We start from the raw sequence: 24,853 nt of genomic DNA on the forward strand, positions 1-24,853 counted from the left end.
CAGGTTGAGGGGAGCGTTTTGCAGTCGGGAAGGGACTGGGGGAGCGCTATTTAAAGGCGACCGCTTCCTGCCTTTTTTTGTTGGTGACATTTTTGCACCATGCATTCTGAGAGAGAGAGAGAGACTTCTGGAGAGATTCAACGCTGTGTGCAGGAGTTTTGGGTACTGAGCAGCACTTTGCAGGTTTATTTTGATTTGCCCTTCCTTGCTTCGCCAGCGCTCTGAGGTAGCGCCTCGCTCCTCGGCCTTTGCGCCTTAAGACAGGTGTGAAGTGCCTGATTTAGCGCTCCAATCGGGGCGATAAAAGCCAAGTTTACCGTCGAAGGCGATAATTAGCGCCAGGCGCTAAACTTTGCGCACGGCCGATAATGGCGCCCCAAACGGGGCGATACTGAATTTTTCCCCCTAGGACTCTAAGGCCTAGAAATTCGGTTGGTAGCGCCAGCGATTAGCGCCTAAAGAGCCCGAGAATTGGGGCGTTACCCAATTTTCGGGCGGGCGCAGTGAATATAGCGCCACCTCCCATATTGAGTATCCTTTTAGCGCCGGCGCTAACTCTTTGCGCTCGCCCGCGGGCGCAGGCAGATCATGACGTCATTTCAGTGTGCAACACCTTTTTGGCGCCTCGGACCGGATATTCGGTGGCGCCCGCAACCTTTCCGCCTGGCGCTATTAGTGACAGTTGGATGGAGCGTTCCCAGGCCCTTCTCAGACTCGGGGGGCACTATTTAAAGGGGACAGCACTAGTATAAAAGCTGCAGCCATTTGGGCTGGCCATTCTGATCGTTGCTGGAGAGAGTTGCTGACCTTCTGTTGGACAGTAATTTTCTCATTTAGCCTTCGGAGGCACTGGCACTGGCAGCTTGAGGGCCCGGCTCCCGAGCTGGTGATGCAGCATCTGAAAGCAGGGAGGTGGAAGAGTGGCTTTAGCAAAAGGACAGCTTGGCAGCAAGGGATGCCAGATTGCGGCAAGGCTATGACATGGGTCCACAGTGAGAAAGCATGCTGGCGGGGGGAACAAGTGGAAGGAGACAGTTGTAAAAGGTGAGAACCTTACCATCGCTGTCGACAATGGGGTCGGCAGCTGCAGTGGTTACAGGACCACTCAGACGTCCTCCCAGAATCTGGTGGACTCTCTCCTCGAGATCCGTGAGAGTGACCACTTGTGGAGGTCCTCCACCGGTGCGAAGCTGGTCTTTGCCAATCCTCGCCAGCTTGGACTGCAGGGGAAAGGAGGGGAAGTTATGTTACATGATGCCCTGAGTGATCATCTCATGCCCCCCATGGTGCAAGAGCCCTTACATGACGCCTTGAGTCAAATGTGCATGTGTGTGCCCAGAAAGGGCCATGGGTGCTTGCTGGCAGATGGCCAATGGGGCACAGCCCACCCTGTAGCCATAAAGTCAGGTGCAAATGAAGGGATGCAGAAGTTTGCAGAAACAACACTCACCCTCATGACCCAAGTGAGGTTGTTGAATTTCTTTCTGCATTGGACAGGGCTCCTGGTCACCATGCTGCTGGAGTTGACCCTCTGGCATACATCCCTCCAAGCTCGTCGGTAGTCCTTATGATTCGGTCTCCTGCCATTGTCTGGGTAGAGAACATCTCGCCGGCGCTCCACTGCGGCCACCAATTGCTCCAGAGCCTCATTGGTGAAGCGCTCTGCTCTCTCTCTCACCTTCTCCATCTGGTCCAAGTTTTTAGCGCCAGAGAAGGGCCTGCGCCGATTCTGAGGCCTGCAAGGCGCAGAGTGTGGATGCTGAAGCTGACTGACCCACCCCTTTAAAGAGCTGGCCGGCGCCTGGAAGTCTCGTGGTCATCAGTAATAGAGATCACCTGCGCTGCGCCCGTCCGCTCAGATATTGGGTTGCGCCGGAAGTTTAGTGCCTTAGGAGTCCCGTGTAACGCCTGAATTCACGCCTCAATCACCTTTAGGGGCGATGCAACCCAATATCGCGCCAGGTGGCGATAAGTTGCGTCTGGCTATAAACTTTGCGCTGCGCCAATTCTAACGCCCCAAGCGGGGCTATACCCAATTTCTCGGCCTATAAGTGCTGGAAAATGGGATTAGAATAGACAGGGCTTGATGGCCGGCGCAGACACGATGGGTCGAAGGGCCTCTTTCTGTGCTGCATAACTCTATGACTCTATAACATGACGAATTTTGTTTTTTTCCCCTACATCCCCAGTGACATGCAATACCATCTCCCAACCAAGAAAGTACGTAGAGCACCTATTCTTGGGTCTCTCTCAGTATGTTCTCTGTAACAGTGAGACATTAAGGGGCGTATGAGCAGGGTCCAGTGTGACACATCTTCAGAAAGTAGGAAAATTAATGCCTTATCTACTTGTAAGTTCTCAATTATAAACCTGTACTCTTACCACTAAGGGACACAGGATATTGGATCAAGAAGATGCATTATGAACATTCAGTTCTTTTTACACATACTCAAAGTTCTCACTGACAGAAACACTCACGAGTGAATCTTGCAGATACTGCTTTGAAGTAGTGGTGGAAGTTTCATTTTAATCTTTTAAAGCAATACTACACCAGCTGAGAAAGGTTTCCTATCAGTTTCCCAATTCCAAAGGGGAGCATCAACATTGCTTTTTAATCTTGTCTTATTTTTTTTCCCCATTTTCCTTGAATCTAAAAAACAACAAAAGAAGCATTGCCAAGTAACTTTTAAATCTTTTCCAAACGGATGTTGTGGCACTCTCATATTTCTTTCCGGTTAACAACAGCATGTAATTCTGTGCATAAAAATATTACAGCTCTGAGCACGGACTGTCAGTTGGATAATCTGTAGTCTTTCTTTGATTTTTTTACCAGAGAGTGATATTGTGGCACTTAAGCAAGTGAGCAAAACAGAGTGATGAAAACAATCTATCCTTACTCTGAAATGGCTCTGGTACTTCTGCACACGATTACTCCCATTTTCCTGTGCAGAACAGGTCAATCTTGCAACAAGTGGCCAGCTGGTTGTTAAACAATGCTTGCTAAATTCAGCAATAATTTTTGCATAACAAGCCTATGAGTTGAAATGGCCAATCTGAATAGTTTGTCTCCGAGACCTATGTTGGTATTTAATCCTTTTTCATCTATCAACATTCTTGGCCTCGCCATCTCATCAGATCTCAAGTGAAATTCCCACAACTCCTTCATTACCAAAGCTGCCTCCAAGAAGCTTGCTTGCCTCTCTCCTGACAAACACCAGCTTTCCCCTCAACAACCTTAATTCCAAATAAAGTCCCATGACTCAACACAGTCCCCATATCTGAGAGGCTCTTTGAGCATTTCTCTTATACTCCCGCTCAGGATACAAGAACACTTATTAAACGATGGACAATCCTTCCCTCATCTCTAGGCTTCAACCTCTTTCACAGATACCATCTTCCTCTAATTTATCAATATTATGCTCACGAGTCCGTCATTTTCCGCCCTCGTTCTTCCCAAGCTCCAAATATGCCATGTATTTTCTTATAAGATTATTCCAATAAGTAACATTACCATTTGGTTGATCACTGCATTCAGTTCATTAACCAAGTGAAAATGTGACACACTAGAACAAAAACCAAATGCTGGTATAGCAACATCACTAAAATGTGCATTGGTTTACCTATGCTTAGCTAGATAAAAATTCCAATTCACAAAATTCAGTATGCCATTTGGGAGTTCTGAAACACTATCGTGGAGGCTCCAGTAATGCTAGCTCTTCTAGGTGATCCAAGTTCCGGAACTGAATTTCAGCAAGATTACAGGAAAAGGGTGAAACAACTCCACCCCAGTGACCTCAATCTTGAGATGCCAACACATAACATTACTGTTTCCTGGTGGTTATGTTCGGGAGGGACGGAAGAAATTACAATGACATTGCTAGATTCCATACCATACCGTTTTTTAATAAAAAATGACTGCTTAGAAACTACAAAGTTACAACACAAGGTTATATTTCCAAGTGAGGATGAGAAAACCCACAAACCTTGACTCAACCGAAAAATTAAGTAAAAATCTATGAAACTTGCTTAAAATGGTTCTGTTCTAAAGTCTGCAGCTTATACTCAGTTTATTAAAAACAAATTAGCTAGTATGTAGTGCTTTACAAAAAAGAGACAAAGCTGGTGTGTGGGAAAAAAGATGCCCAACAGCTGTAAGGCCACAGAGCTCAAAGTAAATCTTGACCTTGCCAGACGCTTCTAAGATCGGGAGGGAGGATCACAGTAAAATGCTACATAATTTAACCTGCCATAAAGGCCAGGTTCGGTTTAAAATCTTGTAATAAAAATGCATTAGTTACACTCCTTTTTAGATTATAGTGCTCCCGTAATATACACCCCTCCAAGGAGCCATCCTTTTGAGTCTCAAAATGTGCTGGAATGGAACAGACATTCCTCCTCAAGGGAATAATTTAGAAAAATAGTAGATCCCAACTTCACAGGACCAACTTAAAAAAAAAAAATCACTGCTTTGTCTAAAAAGTGCTGGAATCGCACCGCGGCTCAGTCAGGATCCGAAAGAGAAAGACGGGTTAATGTTTACGGAAGGGAGCTTCATCAGAAAATGCAGTTCACTGAACCTGGCTTTGTGCCCAGAGTTTGGCATTTTTCAGATTTCAGAGACTGGGATGCCCGAGAGCGGAGACGTGGAATGCCTATCAGGCAGTGCCAGCCTGCCCTTGCTGCTCAGCCAGCGAGGCACTCTCCAGGGGCAGTGCAACTTTCAAAGCTGTCTTCACAATATTTTGAATCAAGTCTGGAAATACTTTTGAGTGGCAGGTGTTATAAAATAGAGTCTTCACAAGTAAAAACTGTAATCAAATTCCAGATCCCCCAAGGAATCCGCAACACAGCTATCAGTAAAACATCCATGAACAAGTAAGGTGTGTATTTTCCTCTGGGTATTGATTGAAAGGAAAAGGAGATCTGACTAAAGGTAAGCAAATGTGGTAATGGATTTTCCTCCCACTATCACTCGTCTCAGCTTTGCGCACAGCCCTCTAATGGATGCAAGTGAAATAAAGCAAGTGCTTGTTGAAGGCCTTATGATTCTTTGTGACTCATGCATAGGTTCTATTTATATAAAAAGGTGAGTCCTGAACTCCCATCAGAAAGGGAGCTGATGACACAAAGGAAGAGCAAGATTCCCATGTGTCAGCACAGCATTTCGAGAAGTAAATTGCACGGAGGATTTTTCATTATACGGAACGGGTACGGCAGGAATGGTCAGTTATTTCATAGTGGAGTGGAAGCTGGACAAGAGTGTGGCCCATGGACTAGGTATGACGTAGAAGGCACCCCACTCACAGAACAAATGACCCCAAGGATGAATCGTAACAGCAGCATGTAACCTGGGTATGACAGAGGGCCAGTGCATGCTGAGACCAAGTAGCCTGCTCCCTCACTCTTTAATTTCTTTTACCAGTGGAATGCTGCACACTATTAGCATCACGATCCAAGACAAGGTGGAATAAATTAACAGTTTCCAAAAGAAAAAGACGTCATAAAATTCCAATTCACAACGTCCTGCTGAATCTATGCTTGTTAATTAAAACAAAGGACAATATGGTACTATGCATCACGTGAATTCTGTTATGGGGTGCTTGGATATTTTACACACACGAGCATTTCACTTAATATCCCATGGAACAAGTTACAAACCTGTAACTTAATCACAAGATTCTGATGAAAGTTTATAAACCACTCTTCCATTAATCATCCCTCCACACACACTCACATAACTTTGAGGAGGCTGAAATTATAACGCTCTATTATTCAAAAATAAGAAGCAAAATCTTCCTCCCCACCCCATAATACTTGACAGAAACAGGTGTTGTGTGTAATTTATCCCACTCATGACCTCAACCATGAAAATCGATCAGGTCAGATCCCATGCATAGGCAGCTTTGAATTAAGTGTCAAAACTTACGCATGAAACTACAGAAACAGCTTAATATATCTGGTCATTCAACTGTGCTGTAAAGCATAATACAGTAGCAGGACAATTTTGGTAGGAATAAATTTTAAATCGAACACGACACGCTGCTTCCTGTTCAGTAACCAAAAGCCCAAATTTGGATGAGCTTGTATCTGTACTCATCGAAGTATTCAAACCAGGATAAAGGATGTCCCTGCTAATTTTCCCCTGAAAGTTTCTTTGTTTGACTGCAGAGTGGTCTCAGTGTAAATATGGGACTAGAAAGGTTCACCCTTGACCTGTGCAACTTTTGTCCGAGCAAAGACTGACAGGCTATTGTAGTAACACATGGACCTCGTATTGCCATCCATCATGTCTGCCCATAACCCTGAACTTTCCCAGGCCAATTTGGTTTTTTGTTGAAGCTGCCCCATTTCCTGTGCCGTGAATGCAACAGAAAAATGCATCTCCAAATATTTAAAATAAGGCTAAAGGGGAACCATCAAACAACTCCAAAGCATAGAATATCCTACAATAAAAAAGATTGTGGGGGCACAATCACCACAAGGACTGCAGCAGTTCAGGAAGAAGGCTCACCACCACCTTCTCAGGGCAACAAATGCTGGCCTTGCCACCAACACCCAAATCCCAGCAACAAATTTTTTAAAATGCTTAAGTGGCCCGTAGATTGCAATTGGTCCAATTAATTAGTGAATATATGTCAATGACCAAATATGTTCAATACACTGTGCCTGCAGACTTCTCGCTCAGGTTTAATAAAACCTGCGCTCATTAAACACCTGCATTTGTGCAGTTTCTATGATATGTTGTGGAGCAGTAATGTCTCCGCCAATTTTACCCTCTTGCGCCTCCCCGATTTTAAATCGCTCCACCATTGGCAGCCGTGCCTTCAGCTGCCTGGGCCCTGAGCTCTAGAATCCCCTCCCTAAACCTCTCCGCCTCTCTCTCCTCCTTTTAAGACGCTCCTTAAAACCGACCTCTTTGACCAAGCTTTTGGTCACCTGTCCCAATATCTTCTTGTGTAGCTCTGTGTCAAATTTTGTTTGCTAACGCTCCTGTGAAGCGCCTTGGGACGATTTGTTACATTAAAGCCGCCATATAAATACAAGTTGATGTTATTATACTTTTAGACTGCGAACAAGTAATCTTTGTCAATTACTGTGCTGATGTCCAGCGGTACAACTTTGAGCCCCTGCTTGCTTGTCATCTTGATTGGGCTACTCGTACATGTTGCCACCATACACAACTGATTTTTAGACATGAGAATGAGCAAAGCAATTAGACCTTCATTCAAATCAATCCAATTTAAAATTAGTTTACGTTTCACCACACTGACACACAACCAAACTAGCAAGGAAAATATTTTGCAACACCCTCTGGCCATTGCAGGATGGTGATATTACAAATTAAAAATGACTTTTTCTTTGATATGGATGCTGCTCTTGTGGCATCGCCTTTGCACTGGCTGCCAACAGTGAGAAAATTGTCTGCTGTCACCTTTGTTTACATAAATGAGATTCAACTATTCAAATTAAAGGGGAACTATAATCAGAATGATACCAGGCTTAAAGGGATGAATGATAAGGAGGTTGCATAAACTTGACTTAGAAACATAGAAGATAGGAGGAGTAGGCCATTCAGCCCCTCGAGCCTGTTCCGCCATTCAATGAGATCATGGCTGATCATCCAAATTCAGTACCCTGTCCCTGCCTTCTCCCCATATCCCGTGATCCCTTTAGCTTTAAGAAATATATCCAACTCCTTCTTGAATATATTTAATGAATTGGCCTCCACTGCCTTCTGTGGTAGAGAATTCCACAGGTTCACCACTCTCTGGGTGAAGAAATTCCTCCTCATCGCTGTCCTAAATGGCTTACCCCTTATCCTTAGACTGTGACCCCTGGTTCTGGACTCCCCCGCCATCGGGAACATCCTTCCTGCATCTAGTCTGTCTAGTCCTGTTAGAATTTTATAAGTTTCAATGAGATCCCCTCTCATTCTTCTAAACTCCAGCGAATATAAGCCCAATCGACCCAATCTCTCCTCATACGTCATTCCTGCCATCCCAGGTATCAGTCTGGTGAATCTTCGCTGCACTCCTTCCATGGCAAGAACATCCTTCCTCAGGTAAGGCGACCAAAACTCAAGGTGTGGTCTCACCAAGGCCCTGTACAACTGCAGCAAGACATCCTTGCTCCTGTACTCGAACCCTCTCGCTATGAAGGCCAACATACCATTTGCCTTCTTAACTGCCTGCTGCACCTGCATGCTTACCTTCAGCGACTGGTGCACAAGGACACCCAGGTCTCGCTGCACTTCCCCTTCTCCCAATCTATTGCCATTCAGATAATAATCTGCCTTCCTGTTTTTGCCACCAAAGTGGATAACCTCACATTTATCCACGTTATATTGCATCTGCCATGCTTCTGCCCAATCATCCAACCTGTCCAAATCATCCTGTAGTTTCTCGGCATCCTCCTCACAGCACACACGCCCACCCAGCTTTGTGTCGTCTGCAAACTTGGAGATATTACATCTAGTTCCCTCGTCTAGATCATTAATATATATTGTGAATAGCTGGGGTCCCAGCACCGATCCCTACGATACCCCACTAGTCACTGCCTGCCACTCGGAAAAAGTCCCTTGAAAAAGACTTGCATTTCCCTTGAGTTTAGAAGGTTCGGGGTGATCTAATTGAGGCGTATAAAAGGATAAAGGGGTAGATACCGAGAATCTATTTCCTCTGGTGGGGGAATCCAGAACAAGGTGGCATAATCTTAAAATTAGAGCCATGTCATTCAGGGGTGAAATCAGGAAGCACTTGTTCCACACAAAGGGCAGGATTTTCTTTGGGCCGTGGAGTCGGGATTGGAGGCGTGCGGGGGGTTAAAATCCCGAAATCAGGGGTCCCGACCCCATCCCGCCTCCATACCAGTTTCAAAGGAGGCGGGTACCCGCCCCGCACTGGGGCCCCGCCTACCCAAGGCGGGAAGGGATTAGTGCCAATTAACTGCCTGTTAACAGGTAGTTAACAGGCAGTTTTTAGCCTAATCCCTACTTTTAAGGTTGAAGTGAGGGATTTCCGACGGCTCCAAACCACGCCAAGTTAGAGGAGGCGGGCCGTCGGGTTGAAGGACTTGGAGGGGTCGAGATGTCGGTGTTCAGGTGAGTGATGGGTGCATGAGTGCAGAGGTAAGTGTGTTTGGTGTGTCTAAAGTGTGTAAATAAGTTTTACATACCTTCTCTTAACTTTCAGCCTTCCTTCCTTTAGGTCTCGGGAGTCCCTCATCTCACTGGCACAGAAAGCAGAATGGCTGCGATCTGTCAAAGGTGACAGCCTGCAGCTTTCTGTGCCGGTGAGATTTCTAACTGAGTCTGTGGAGAAGGACTCAGGTTAGAAGTAAGACTGTCAGTGTTTGACAGCTTCAAACAGCTGTGAAACGTTGATATTTCATCTGTCAAAACCTCTTGACAGATGAAATTTCAATCTGTGACGTCACCTGTTGCCGGGTGGCCCTTAATTGGCCTGCTGAGACCACTGGGCGGGCTCCACAAGGTCAATCAAGTTAAAATCGCGTGGATTGGCCGCATCTCGATGGAGGCTGGACTACAACCCCAAAAGTTGTAGTCCCGCCTCCAACCCAACTCCTGAATGAGAATCCTGCCCAAAGTGTAGCGCATATCTGGAACACCCTTCCGAAAAAGGCTATGGATGCTGGGTCAATTGAAATTTAAGACTGAAAGATAGATAGATTTTTGTTGGGTAAGGGTATTAGGGAGTATGAAGCAAAGGTGAGTAAATGGAGTTGAGGTACAGATCAGCCATAATATAATTGAATGGTGGAGCAGGCTCGAGGAGCTGAATGGCCTACTCCTGTTTCGAGTGAAAAAAATGTTATGGCAATGGTTTCTAGTTTTAAAGGAACTGGAGAATAACAAATTTAAATAATTGCTAGTTTATAAATAATGAAATAGAGTAAATCTTATTTCATACATCTATATATGAGATACTCATGGAATTGCTCTGAATTTTGTAATCCTAAATGCCATTTGGTCTTTTTAGTACTTGTAGCAATATTTGAGAAAAAAGAAATCTTCCTATCTTTTCAGAACAAAAGTTTAATTTAGTATGACATCAAGGAGGACTCTACTTCAAAATCCTAATACATTTTGAGCATGCTTCTAATTATATGTCAAATTTTATAGAGTTGAGCCATTGCCTGATAAGATTAGTTTTGTCATTACTCTTTTTGGCATCTTAGTTTTTGGATGTGAACGTAGGGGATGTATTTTTTTTAATGAAAGCAATGTCACTTTTATGGCATTTTTATATTACTGCTCCAGTTTCAAGAGATTAACACTGTACCAGCTTGGCTCCTTCTGGTTTACATTGCCACTTGTGCTGTTCTCCATTAGCCATCATGCAGAAGCAAATCCGCCGACAGTTCAAAAGATCCAAGAAAAAGTGGGTCTCCATTGCCACCACAACCATGTAAACTGGCCCTTTTAAATTTTCAAGTGTAGCTGATGACGGGGGAACCACACGTGTGCAGTCAGCTGTAATTTTGTAATGTTATCAGCCATCTGCTATGGCTCATTAATGTAGACGGGGCAATTTGGTGCTATGGGGATAAGTAACCATCATGCCCCCACCTAGTGGCAGGGGGCTAGTGAAATGACCTATCTGCCCTCTTGTTTGGGGAATGGTGTATGGAACAGAAAAGCGGGAGGGGGGGGTGGGGAGGGTGGAGGGAAGAAAATGTACATTAACTAATGTGTATTTTGTACTTCCTCCCCCCAACAGATCATTGTACGTGAACGAAAATATAAACTACAAGTAATTTTACTTCCAAATGCTGCTACAAACAATGGATATCAAGAAAAGTTTGTTGCTCTGGGTTGTCATACCCGCGCTTTTGATGCCACGTGTTATTTCTACTTGTCCTTCTATGTGTCGATGTGACAATGGATTTGTTTACTGCAACGACCGAGGTTTGACATCCATTCCTGCCAAAATACCGGAAGACTCTACAACTCTCTTCCTACAAAACAACCAGATCAACAATGCTGGGATCCCAAACCAACTGAAGAATCTATTGAATATAAAAGTGATTTATCTTTATGAAAATGCTTTGGATGAGTTTCCTATAAACCTTCCCAGATCTCTGAAAGAGCTGCATCTTCAGGACAACAACATTCGGGCCATTACGCACGACGCACTCTCAAGGATTCCCTTGCTGGAAAAGTTACATTTGGATGATAACTCAGTGTCCACAGTCAGCATCGAGGAAGATGCATTTGCTGACAGTAAGCACCTCAAATTGCTCTTTTTGTCCAGGAACCATCTAAGCAGCATCCCCACTGGCCTTCCTAAAACACTGGAGGAACTGAGGCTGGATGACAACCGGATTGCAACCATTCCACAGTATGCTTTCAAAGGCTTGGTCAACTTGAGGCGCTTGGTACTGGACGGCAATCTGTTAGCTAATCAAAGAATAGCAGATGAGACTTTCAGCAGGCTTCAAAATCTGACTGAACTTTCATTGATCAGAAACTCGCTCATTTTTCCACCCCCAAATCTACCTGGCTCAAACTTACAAAAGCTGTACCTTCAGGATAACCTCATTAGCTACATTCCACCCAATGCTTTTTCTAAAATGAGACTGATTCAGCGGTTGGACATGTCCAACAACAATTTAACAACTTTGCCCAAAGGAGTCTTTGATGACCTGGCGAACTTGAGTCAGCTACTCCTGCGCAACAACCCTTGGTATTGTGGCTGCAAAATGATGTGGCTGAGAGACTGGTTACAAACAACTGCATTTCACGTCAACGTGCGAGGGCTTATGTGCCAAGGGCCTGATAAAGTTCGAGGAATGGCGGTCAAAGACATCAATACAGAAATGGATGACTGCTTTGAGATCAGCCTGCACGGCAGCAACACAGTTGTGAAAACAACCCCAGTTGTTCGTACAGCTACTGCCACTCAAGGATTACATTTCGCGTACAAACCAAGACGACCAAATTTGAAGCCACCAGATTCAGCTGTGGACTATCCTTTGTCAGGAGGGCCAGGAGCAAAGCCGATAATTATTAATGTGATGCCTTTAACTGCTGACAGCATTCGTATAACATGGAGGACAATGCTACCAGTCACATCCTTCAGGCTCAGTTGGCTCAGACTAGACCATAACCCATCAGTAGGTTCCATCACTGAAACCTTGGTACAAGGAGACAAGACTGAATACCTTCTCACAGCCCTCGAGCCCAAGTCAACCTACATCATATGCATGGTTACAATGGAGACCAGCAACTTCTATGTAAGGGATGAAACGCCAGTCTGTGCTAAAGCAGAGACTGCCGACTTATATAGTCCTACCACAGCGTTAAACAGGGAGCAAGAGGAATCGGACCAAGTAGGCCTTCCACTGGCTGGTATTATTGGAGGCGCATCAGCCTTGGTGTTCATTGTCGTCGTCCTTGCTGCATTCTGCTGTTACATCAACAACAATGGGAATGTTTTTTCACAGGATCAGGCGTACAACAGAGGTTGTAGGAAAAAGGATGATTATGCAGAAGCGGGGACAAAGAAAGACAATTCCATTTTAGAAATCAGAGGGAGTGGCTTTCAGATGATTCCACTCAACAACCAACAGCGACCAAAGGAGGAATATGTGATTCACACCATATTTCCATCCAATGGGACAAGTCTTTACAAGAACACTCATAGTACAGCCCTCAGCAGTAACCGAGGTTACAGAGACGGTGGGATACCAGATGCTGAATATTCTTACACGTGATTGCAGTGATGCCTCATAGCGTGATCATCTCCACTGCACTGCAAACAAAAGATATTTAAAAAAAGAATCATGAAAAATGTTAGGGATAAAACACACAAAGTCCAGCAGAAAATGCCTGGCACAATATTTTGTACATTTGTCACATAATTTATATTTAATATGCTTAAATGATTAAAAAAGCTGGACATTTAGAAAGAAAACACAGCTACCTAATTGTGTACAAGCCAGTTTTTCTTTTTGCATTTTGGTTAGAAGCGGGACAAAGGATGAACAGCCTACTTTGGAAATACACAGTCATAAGGCTCCAAATTCCTTTAGTGTCACACAGGCGAACGTCTTGGAGAAGAATTCATACGCAATGATTTTTTCCCCCTCACCTTGGAGATTTACAGTATATAGTCAAGCAAAAGGCTCAACAAATACACACACACACATATATATATATTCCTGTTTCCTTGTGCAGGATTTAAGGTCCCCCTGCCGCCCCACCACTTCTAGCAGAATCATTTGTTGATGTCTTGTTTTTTTTAATTCTGCTATGGTGTTTTAAAAAAAGAGAAAAATAGTTTTAAATATTTTAGTTCTTTACTGTGTTGTTTTAGGACTTAATCATAATTGGAAGAAGAGATGGACTTTCATAGTTATTTTTAAAGACAATTTTGCTGAAACTTAAAAAAAAAAAATCAAGTTAGACTTTTGCCTATAGATAAAAAGTGTGTATCTAAGCCGTGAATTACATGTCCTTAAATGTCAGGTCAAAATGGATGTACTATAGATATCTGGCGAGCAGCGCTATCAATTTTAATCCTCAATTTAACCCTTTGAGGACTATTGTGGGAAGAGTTTCAACTAAAACATTTTCTTAACCTAAAAACGAACAATTTTCACACTTTTTCGAATAACGCGGTGAACCTCAGCGTTGCTCCGTGGTTGCATATTTTCCCATAACACGAACCGTAGAAATATTTACACATGTTGTTGCAATTGATTTGGGCAAGGTTTGGCTAAATCTGCATCTGCAAGTTCCAAAAGAAAAATCACAGAACATTTGCTTTGATGAAAACAATGCCATTTGAAATGTGACCAGGAAAATCAAGTACTCAAAGGGTTACCCAAGAACAAAATACTCTTCCTCTTAAAAGGAAGTTACATTTTGAAAGGAACAGCCTCAAACTGAAGCAAACCCAGGCTGACGTTAAACATGGTGTGGGTGCTAGCAGGTTACACTATCAATTGAAAGTATCTCTTAAGATGCTACGGGTGCGCAAGTGTCTGAGCTTCTGATAACTTAAGATCTGGAGTCCCATGCTTTTCATTTTAAGATCATATTTTTGACATCTTTATATAGGATGCGAGGGTGCAAAGGTGATACCGGAGACCATCCAGAAATGGAGTTCTTACATACAGTCTTTATTGAAAGTGCTGATCCCCATTCCTCCCTTCCAAAAGGTTTTCATTTGATCGCTGAATATTATTCACGGGGCTTTCCTGAATATTTGAGCTCAGAGCCTCAACTCCTTCTACACTTTTGCCGACCAGACACATCGGTGACCCGGATTGGAGAGTAACTGAGAAATCATTTGAAGCTCCGATAATGACTTTCCTGTAAATAATCTTTAAAATTGTGTTTATCGAATTACAACTGATCTTTTAAATAAATCATTTTTCTCAAGATGTGAAATGTTCCAACACTTGTATGACCCCATAAATATTGGAAGTGAGAAATCATACTTCCACACTAATGATGGTGTAATTGCAGTTATGTCATCTAACCTTTTACTACCATTTCCCAGCCTTAATTTGTTATTAAATAACCATGAAGTATTGATTTTTTTTTAAATCAGAGCATTTTAATGAGAACAATGACTACTGTACTTCCCTGCCCCCCCCCCAATTTGTTTTAAATTACTTTCAGAATTGGAATTAACAAGGCTGACTGTAATGTAGCAGAATGTTGCCAAGAGTATGAGGATATGCATTTACATTCCAGATGGGCTGAACATTCTGCAGCTTGACTATTCGGACAATGACATACATGATGTGGTTGAGATTGTTGTGTCTGTCACACCAGTTGGTCTGGACGGAGGCAGAACCACCCGAGTTAGAGGCATATCACAGCAATTTTAGCGTATTTCTTTTCATAAGTGTCCTCAGAAGAGATGAAAGTATAATAAACCCTTAAATTAAAACTTTTTTTTTTGGAAAATAAAAGTATCACTTAAAGAGACAAATCAAGTAGAATGTAATGCAAAACATGTCAGCCTCCCAGAATATAATTAAAATGCTGGGCACAGTGCACAAGGCGTAGTATATGAAATAAAATATTGATCCCAATTCTCAGCACCATTATTTGAGAGGAATGTGGATTTACAGCTTTAAACTGGTAGCACACCTCATTGTGGTGTGGTCCATTTTCAAAAACAGGAAAAACGAGAGAGAAAAATGAGCCACTAATAATCTTTACAGTATCACTCCACCAAACAGCAAAGCTGCCAGATGCTTCCACTGGTCTGATTTACAAATCATTCCTAGCAGCCAAGCGTGAATGAGGATCTGCACCAATATTACTTGAATACCTGAGCATCCCAGACCTTGTGAGCGCAATAACATTGACCACGAAGGAAGGCAATATCTTTCAATGCTATGCTTGACGTAATAAAACTCACTACGCACTTGGTTCGAGTATAAAGCAAGGCTTTAATCAACTTGTTTCAGAACATGGAGGTCTAGTTGTACTTCACTAGTTCCTGTCTTACAAAATGTCCCTGAGCAAGCTGGGCCCACGCCCGAGTATTTATACTCCCTGGACGGCGCCACCAGCTGGCCGTCCAGTGTTATTTCATGAGTAGTTTCTTGATGATGATGAGATTTATAACAATGCTACTGGCTGACAAACAGGGAACGGAGGCATTTTTGGTGCAAGGACTGTAATCATCCATTATTCACCCATCCACGCTTCAGCTTAATTATTTTGAAAATCTCATGTCATGAACAGCATTTGCTGCAATGTTAGTTAAATAAATGGATAATAAATATCACACCCCCTCAATGTCCCAGTGAGTTAAATGAGCCATACAAAGCAAGAAGATCCCAAGCTGGCCCAATCACAGAGGGAGAAAATAAGCGATGAGGCGCACCTGCAATGTGCCTCAATTTACCAACTGAGGCTTCCTCTCCAGGCTGGCACCCGGAGACTCAGCGACGGTAGCAAAGGGCACCTGGCATGGTTGCAACTGCATCTAGCCAAGCAGAAGGGTCACCCATCGGGAAAGGGGAGAAAATTGAGGGGGGGGATTCTTTTACATCTCTGCTTGTACGAGGAGTTCTAACTGGAAAACGACAGGTCTCAATACAGGCCGGAACTAGACTAACGTGTACACGTGCTTGATTTAGTCAACTTGACGTTTACTCCTCTCCTCTTAAGTTCCTCCAATGCAACACATCAATTTTGCACTCAAAAAGGTGGACAGCTAATTTAATTCCCAGCATGCCCTGCAGCCAGGAAGTGTGCTGCACAGCAGGAGGACTCTCCAATCTTCCTTCCCTCTCATCTATTTAGCAGCCACCCCGGGCAGCACAAGCAAGGTCAGGAACTGAACCGATGTCCAAACACACTCTGGCACAGCACCTTTGAGTTTTGGCCTGTCGATTCAACACCTACTGCAAACCATATGCAACATCATGACTAACCTACCCGAAATATATTCTCTTCAATTTGGTTACTGGTACTAATGCATTATAACTTTTAAGGCCAAGTAAATGTACTTATTCTCAGTTCATCGCCTCAAATTATTACAACCACCACCGCCACCAAGAGATCTGTGATCATCAGTACATCACCCGAATGTGATACAGATTAAAATCCTCTCTTCAAATACAAATCAGGTTTGGAAGGGCAAAATCTAGAGTGTACAGCGGGGTGTATTTCACAATTACGCACGGTTTTCTCATGTAGTACAAACATGTCACACACTCACCATTATGATTTACTGGTGTTCTCAAAAGTGTTGCCTTCACTCGTCTTTCCCGGATTGTTGAGTTTAAAGGAATACACAATCCAACCTTTACTGGTGTTCTCCTGTCATCTGACTACTCCACCCCCAATAGCCCTTCCCCACTCCCAAAGAAAGCATGTATTTATTCAGTTATAAATCTACTTCAGCTCTAGATTGAATGTTTTTTCTTCAATGTGCTCCTTAAGCAAACTGCAGCATTAGCTCTTTGACCAGCTGTGGTGGGCAATGCACTTGTGCATTTTGCAATAATGCAGCATTACTGGCCTGTGAACGAAAATGTCGATGTTTTTCCCATCAGGTCTTGAATCCCATCTCCTCAACTGGTCAGCCAGAGTATCGTGAAAGAATTAGAGGGTAAACACATTGCCCACTAGGTCAGTCATACCGCCATCAGCTTAGTTCACTTGCTAACAACAATGTCACTTTGTTCTCAATTACTTGGAAATAAATAAAACCTACTTCACATGAACTCAGGGCCATCAGCCCCGAAGTGACACAAAAATCCAAGAAATAATTCACACAAATATAACAATCCTTCTATTTTGTAAATAATTAATTTTTTGGTCTTCATTTCTTGAAACATGAGCAAATGGTCTTGTGCCCATGGTGAGCAGACTTATTTATTTTTGTACAGCTGGGGCCATAACTGCAATAGCATTTGTGGGTAAACTCTACCACAAAAGCTCAGCTGAACTGGTGTTTCCCAGCATATGTCTATCCTTTCACAACATATGGTAGCAACATTACATGAGAAAACGTCTTTTTCCCTTTCCAAGGAATATTTTTTGGAGCCACTTAGTTTGAAATAGAAACATGAAGAATAATTAAATGTCATTTAACATCTCAGTGCATGCACCAAAAAGCACCAGGGAGAATCGAGGGTTGCGACCTACTAATTTCACCACAGTCAAGATTCTGAGCAGATTATCTGGACATTCCTGGGAGGTAAATCAGACACCAACAGTTTTATTTCGAAGATAAAGGTTATTTTTTTTCCTGTATATTTCTGTGACTCATGATGTGGAAGTATTAATAATGGAGGTCGTAAGGGTGTGGAAGTGTAGTGGTTAAATAACTGGACTAATAATCCAGACACAAGTTCTAATCCCACCATAGCAGTTTGAGAATTTGAATTCAATTAAAAATGATCTGAAATTAAAAACTGGTTATCAGTAAAAGTGACCGTGGTGGAGCTGCTGGATCGTCGTTAAAAACCCCAACTTATTCGCTAATGCCCCTTAGGGAAGGAAACCCGCCATCCTTACTTTTGTGTGACTCCAGGCCCACATCAATGTGGTTGACTCTCAGCTGGCCTCTGGCCTAGCAAATATGTGGCCCACAACCACCTTCTCAGGGCAACTCGGGATGGGCAATAAATGCCAGCCTCGCCAGCCACGCCCACATCCTCAGAATGACGTTTTAAAAATTAAAGTTCTGATTAATTTTTACCATCAGCAAAGCAAATCTCAGAACGCCAGCCTTGATTCCACCCCTAACCTGCCCCGCACCCCCCTCCCCTCCACCATTTTAATTCCTATCTGGTTTTCACTTGGCAAAAGGAGGCAGCCTAGGAGCAGCCAAAGATTACCACAATTCACTTCTCATTTTCAGCACAATAACGGCTACTGACCGTCTGCCAGACTTATATACATAATAGCGTCACCAGAACACCATCTGCAGGGAAATTTGTACTGACATCTAAAATTTGCCATATTCCCGCAGGTGTAGGCTGTTGCAAATTTAAAATGATTGCGTTTAAACTCTGTTCAGACTCACACCATCTCGCACTCAGAATCTATTGCTGCTCATCAAAATTAATTTGGTGCCAATGTGCAAAGTGTTCTTTGCGCTAACATTTCCTTAATTGCAGTAAAAAAGAAATAGCTAGCTATGTTCTCCGTTTAATGTAAATCCCAGACTAAGCGATTACTTAAGAATCCTAAAGCAACCACTTAAATGAGATCAAAATCTTGTCTGTGACGTACACTGTACTGTGAAAAATGTATGTGGCACCCTGCTTATCAAATAAAATAATTCTCTTGGTTGGGGTCATGAGCTGCACAGGCTGACATACCTCGGACGTAAGTGGCAGAACAGTCCAGTGAGAATACGAAGAAGCGGTGGGAGGGGCAGCTGACTGCAGAAACAATATAATGTTGCATAGCCCTATTTACCACTCTCAGGCTGGTCTGGACAAATGTATATCTTGGCAGAGAATTGCCCTGGGATTTTTTTTTTTCTTTCTAAAATTAGTTAAGAGGTGCTGCGCATTATATATCACAGAGGGTCAAAAAGTCAGTGTGAATTCTGCCTGCACCCATCTTTCTAAATGTTCAAATCTGGGAGTGGAGGTTGAGGGACAAGGAGCGAACACATGAAAATGAACTTCAGAGAACACGGCGGGGGGGGGGGGGGGGGGCAAATACTGGAACTGCAAGAAATACAGAGTTTCATATGCTGCACTCGCTTCCAAAAAAGATGAATTATCAGCTCTAGCATCTGTTGTATAATGCGAATAATCACGTTCTACACAAGACAATAAATCAAGGGAAGCAGGTTAATTAGTTAAGCTCAATAGCCATTATAAAAAAAAAGTTATCGTCATTCCTTCTTCATTCTCTAGATGTTGCATTGTTTAGGGTTGGCTTGCTGTGTTTTTGATCATGAGAATTACTACACCGAAATAAGGATTTTCAGAAGACAAAACCAAAGTGCATTGTGAAGCCCTTTGGCCTCTTTTTGTAGGTGCCTTGAAATTTCAATGTTAAGTGTGTGTTCAGACTGAAACATGCTGACTTTTTTTCCTTGTACATACAAATGTGAAAATTTCCTTGTTCTCTTCAAAATAAAATTTAAAAAATAAAGACTCAGTGCTTACTGCCATCACTAGTAACTTAACTTTGTGAATTATATTTTTCTCCAAAGTCTCCCGATACCACACAACCTCCCTTGGCCAGAAGATAATGAGACCTGCTCCCAGGCTCTGCCAACAACGCTCTATGACCAGGGTTTGTGAAGTGTGCGAGAGTAAAATGAGGTGACTCCTCCACTAAAATGAAGCAACTTGGAACGTTTTACTGCATAAAAGGCGCGATATCGATGCAAGTTATTGTTGTTGATTCTTCTACTTTGCCTGTAAGAAACATCTGGCCTCTACTCAGCACCTCCCCACAACTGCATTTTGAACTTTCAAATCTACCATAATCACCCCCACTCCTCAAACAATCCACTGACTTCTCTGTCCTAGCAAGCTACCGTCCCATCTCCAGCCTCCCTTTCCTCTCCAAAGTTCTTGAACGTATTGTCGCCTCGCAAATCTGTACCCATCTCTCCCACAACTCCATGTTTAAAACTTTCCAATCAGGTTTCCGCCCCTGCCACATTGCTGAAGCGGCCCTTATCAAAGTCCTAGATGACATACTCTGTGACTGTGGTGCACTGTCCCTCCTCATCCTTCTCGATCTGTCTGGAACCTTTGATATGGTTGACTACACCATCCTCCTCCAACGCCGCTCTTCCGTTGTCCAGCTGCTCTCACCTGGTTTATCATCCATCCAGTCATAGCCAGGGAATCTCCTAGCAAAGGCTCCTGCACCGTTACCTCTGGGTCCCCCAAAGATCAACCTTGGCCCCTCCTATTTCTCATCTACACACTGGCCTTTAGTGACATCATCTGAAAACACAATGGAGGAGAAATTCGGTGTCGCCCCGTTTGGGGTGCAATTATCGGCCGGGCGCAAAGTTTAGCACCTGGCGCTAATTATCGCCGCCAACTGCAAACTTGGCTTCTATCGCCCCTGGAGGTGATTGGAGCACTAAATCAGGCGCTACACACCTCTCTTAAGGCGCGAATGCCGAGGAGTGAGGCGCTACCTCAGAGCAGTGGCGAAGCTCATGTGATGTCAGTCAGCAATGGAACACAGACACACTGGCGCCGGCCAGTTCTTAAAGGGGAGGGTCGATCTTGCTGTCCATCCACACCCTGCTCATTGCAGCCTTGAATCTCGGTCTGGAGAGACCTGTACATCAAATCTGCTGGAAAGAACAATGGAGAGGCCCAGGGGAAGAGCTCAGGGTGCAGCCCCCATAGTCTCTTCTAAATCGATGCAAGGAAGGTCAAATCAAAATGAACCTGCAAAGTGCTGCTCAGTACCCAAAACTCCTTCACACAGCGTTGAATCTCTCCAGAAGTCTCTCTCTCAGAATGCGTGGCGCAAAAATGTCACCGACAAAAAAAGGCAGGAAGCGGCCGCCTTTAAATAGCGCTCCCCCAGTCCCTTCTTGACTGCAAAACGCTCCCCTCAACCTGTCGTTGCTAGTGGCAGGCGGTAAGGCAGGGGGGAACCACTCAATATCCGGTCCGGGGCGCTGCACGCTCGACTGGCGTCACGATCTGCGAGCGCAGGGGATCGTGGTGGTAGTGTTTAGCGCCGCCACAAAATGTCTGGTCAATTTTGCTAGCGCCGCAAACACCACCGCACCCGGGCGCTAGATGCTTTGCGCCCCATTAGCGCCCTCTTAGGGCGCTAACGGGAGGCGCAAAGCAACTGAACTTTTCCCCTAATGTATTCCACATGTATGCTGACGACACCCAGCTCTGCCTCACCATCAACTCTCTCAGCCCCTCCACAGTCCCATTATTTGACACGCTGCTTGTCCGATATCCAGTATTGGATGAGCAGAAATTTCCTTCATTTAAATATTGAGAAGACCAGAGCCATCGTCTTTGGCCCCCGGCACAAACTCCATTCCCTAGCCACTGATTATATTCCCCTCCCTGGCCACTGCTCGAGACTGAACCAGACTGTTTGCAACTTCGGCATCCGACTTGACCCCGAGCTTCCGACCACATATCCTCTCCATCACCAAGACCACCTACTTCCACCTGCATATCACCTGTCATGCCCCTGCCTCAGCCCATCTGCCACTGAAACAGTCATCCATGCTTTTGTTACCTCCAGACTCAACTATTCCAATGCTCTCCTGGCCAGCCTCCGCTCTACCACCCGACATAAACTTCCGCTCATCCAAAGCTCTGCTGCCCGTATCGTGACTCGAACAAAGTCCCGTTCACCCATCACCCCTCTGCTCACTCACCTACATTTGCTCCCGGTCCAGCAAAGCCTTAAGTTTAAAATTATTTTCCTTGTGTTCAAATCCATCCTTGGCCTCACCTTTCCCTTCCCTCCCCGCACCACCCCCCATCTCTGGAACCTCCTCCAGCCCTACAACCCTCCGAGATCTGTGTTCCTTCAATTCTGCCCCCTTGTGCATCCCCAATTTCCTTCGTCCCTCAATGCCTTCAACTGTCTAGGCCCAAAATGCTGGAATTTCCTTCCTAAATCTCTCCGCCTCTGTCCTCCTTTAAAACTCTCCTTAAATCACTTTGACCAAGTTGTCCTAATATCGCCTTCCATGGCTTGGTGTCACATTTTGTCTGGTAACGTTCCTGTGAAGTGCCTACGTTAAAGGTGCTATATAAATTCAAGTTGTTGCCAAGGTTAATTAATTCCATGCAATAGGAATTGTGGGCAGAAATTCACTTCCTACCACTCTGTGATGCTGCACACTGGGGCTCCAACGTAGTCCATTGCTCCTTTGGTCAGTTGCAAGCTGGATACAATCTATTGTCTGTCTCCTCTTGCCCCTATTTAGGGCTTCACTGGATGTCAATCACCAGTTTAAACTAGACAGAACAATCAGCTGACCTGCACCTCCAGGCCTCTTGCAATGCCAGTGTAGAAGCAATCACAAGGCGATGTGGTACATTACCCTTGAAGGGGGAAATTCAACCTCTTCCTGCATTACAGTTCCACAGATACCTCACCCAACTCCCTTCACTTCATGTGTTCACACACGTCTAGGAAAGGTCACTGGATATTAATCAAGAGCTGGAGCCTAATTCACTTTTCCCCTCCCTAGGCCAGGGGCAAAGAGACCAACTGCACTGTTCCAACTGTGGCTCAGCTGATATCAACTAACTCAGCACGGACTGGGATTGATCCTGGGATCTTGCCGGTCTACGCAGCTTATCCTCTTAGTAGGCTGTGCCTTTATCCATGAAGGCATTGAAAGAACAGTGACAATACCGGCTTCCCAATTTGCATTTTCACCCAGAGCCAGTCTCTGCAGCCAGATCAACAAAAAAAAAATCGAGGAATCTGGTAGCGGTTTACAAGACCTGCCAGGAAAGTGAGTCTTTGCTGCTGCTAAATCAGTTTTATATTTCTATAAGTGCAGCTGATGGCAAGGGAACCATGCAATGCCATTGGCTGCAGTTTTATAATATGAAAGTGCCTACAGATTAGTTGGCAATATTTCAGAAGTGAACATATCAATAAATCATAATGGCATGCAAATTACGAGAGGGCTCCATCCCCGTTAATTTCACAACTCCAAAGTAATATAACATATTCTTAACATACAATTTCCTTGTACTCAGCGGCTAATAATTCCTCCATAAATCTGCAGTAATTACGTCACAGACAACTTTAAAATACCGTTTTATTAACTACATTGTCTTCGGCTAGCCATTTAGCACAAAAATCATTAAAAGCACAGTATATCAAAAATTACAGCATAGCCCAAAAAAAAAATTAAAGGGGAATACATCAGATTGTGCCATCACTCTTTATAATCACGATGATGCATCACTGGCGAAAGGTGGGTGGGGGATGGGAACTTTTAGTTTCTACAGAAAGAGAAGATAGATCGACCAATGTTTTCTGTTCTGTTGTGTTGTGGGAGGCCGGCCACACGGCGAAGCTCATTTATCTTCCATCATATATCTGGACAAATATTTAAGAATTAAACAATTCTGAGTGTGTATTCAAGGTTTTAAGAGACTCTCAATGGAATGCACCACGACCCTGAAGAGAGGGTGGGATATGACCTGTTCCCAACGATTTTGATCCAGCCATAGGCATGAGAGCGATGGGAATAAAACCCCATGAATGCTGGCTGTGTATCTGAAATAAAAACAGGAAATTCTGAAAATGCACAGGTCGGGATCAGAAACCAGTACTGAAGAAGAGCCTCACGCAAAATGTTCATCTGTCTTTTCTCTTTCAGATGTTGAATGAACAACTCAGGTCTTTCCATCACGTTCTATTTTTACTTCACAAGAATGACCAAGACTAACTCAATCCCTTGATTTTCTTCTCCTTTCCTGTGGGAAAGTGCCTAACCTCTGATCAGCAAGTACCTCAGCTGCTCAGTTGCAGCAACATCAGTAATTCACCATAATAACAGAAAATGCTGGAAAAACTCAGCAGGCCAGGCAACATCCGTGGAGAGAGAAACAGAGTTGACGTTTTGGGTCGAAACCAGTAATACACCGTTGGGAAACAACAAGCTTGAACCTACCATTCTTTGGCACAGTGCACGTCAGCCCCAAACTGTACAATCTGATCCCAGCCCACAGTTTTAAGACGCAATCTTGGCGTCATCTAATCACTACTTTCTGATTACCTTTGTCTTCTATCTTGTATTATTTTTCAATCTTGGTCATGTCCCACCCTATAATGCCTTGGTCCTTCAGTCAGGTTTCCCAATTATAAAAACATTTACAGTTCACTTGCTGAGGTAACGAAGACTAGAATATAAGGCAGAAAATGCAAAGCTCTGTTGCCAGTGCACATCTTCATTAGACCAGAGCGTGGATCGAAAATAGGGCTACAACCCCAAGTCGCAAGACATTGCACCAGCAGCAAAGCCTCACAATTTCTGCCCTAATGTGCAAAATCAAAGAAAAATAACACACTTAATCAGAACTCAAGTTCACTGTTAAAGAATCTCTCAAACTCGAGCCCTCGTCACCACTGCTGTTACTTTTAAAAAATGAAGAAGAATTTATTCAGAGTTCAAAATGCCCCAGAGATCAGCGAGTACATCTCTCACTTCAAAGAAATGCCGAAATAAATGGAGCACTTCAATTAGGCTGTTGCTGAAGTTCCCACCTTCTCTAACAGATTAGTCGTGGAATCCTAAATGAAACCTTTTATTTAATCTCAAGCCTACATTACCGACGAGGAGTGCTTAAGGCACTCACATCAGCAGCTGGTTCTAAGCACACAGAGCAAAGCTCCACAAATAATTTGTAC

The 24,853-nt window shown here is 43.8% G+C and overlaps 2 protein-coding genes across 2 annotated transcripts in view; one reads left to right on the forward strand and one right to left on the reverse strand.

The window, feature by feature from the left end:
* The window catches only part of LOC147092942 (leucine-rich repeat transmembrane protein FLRT1-like), a 213,639-nt gene extending 199,230 nt beyond the window's left edge, over nucleotides 1-14,409 (forward strand). The window contains exon 2 of the mRNA XM_085976265.1: nucleotides 10,740-14,409. Within this exon, the coding sequence (XP_085832391.1) occupies nucleotides 10,789-12,735 (1,947 nt within the window). The 5' untranslated portion in view covers nucleotides 10,740-10,788 and the 3' untranslated portion in view covers nucleotides 12,736-14,409. The remainder of the gene's footprint in view (nucleotides 1-10,739) is intronic.
* LOC147092941 (ADP-ribose glycohydrolase MACROD1-like) overlaps nucleotides 1-24,853 on the reverse strand; it is a 1,295,420-nt gene that overhangs the window by 1,203,698 nt on the left and 66,869 nt on the right. The window lies entirely within an intron of this gene.

The sequence above is a fragment of the Somniosus microcephalus genome, unplaced genomic scaffold (genome assembly GCF_052327205.1).
Source record: "Somniosus microcephalus isolate GS21.2 unplaced genomic scaffold, FLI_Smic_1.0 unresolved_chr2, whole genome shotgun sequence".
In the NCBI taxonomy this organism is placed as follows: Eukaryota; Metazoa; Chordata; class Chondrichthyes; order Squaliformes; family Somniosidae; genus Somniosus; species Somniosus microcephalus.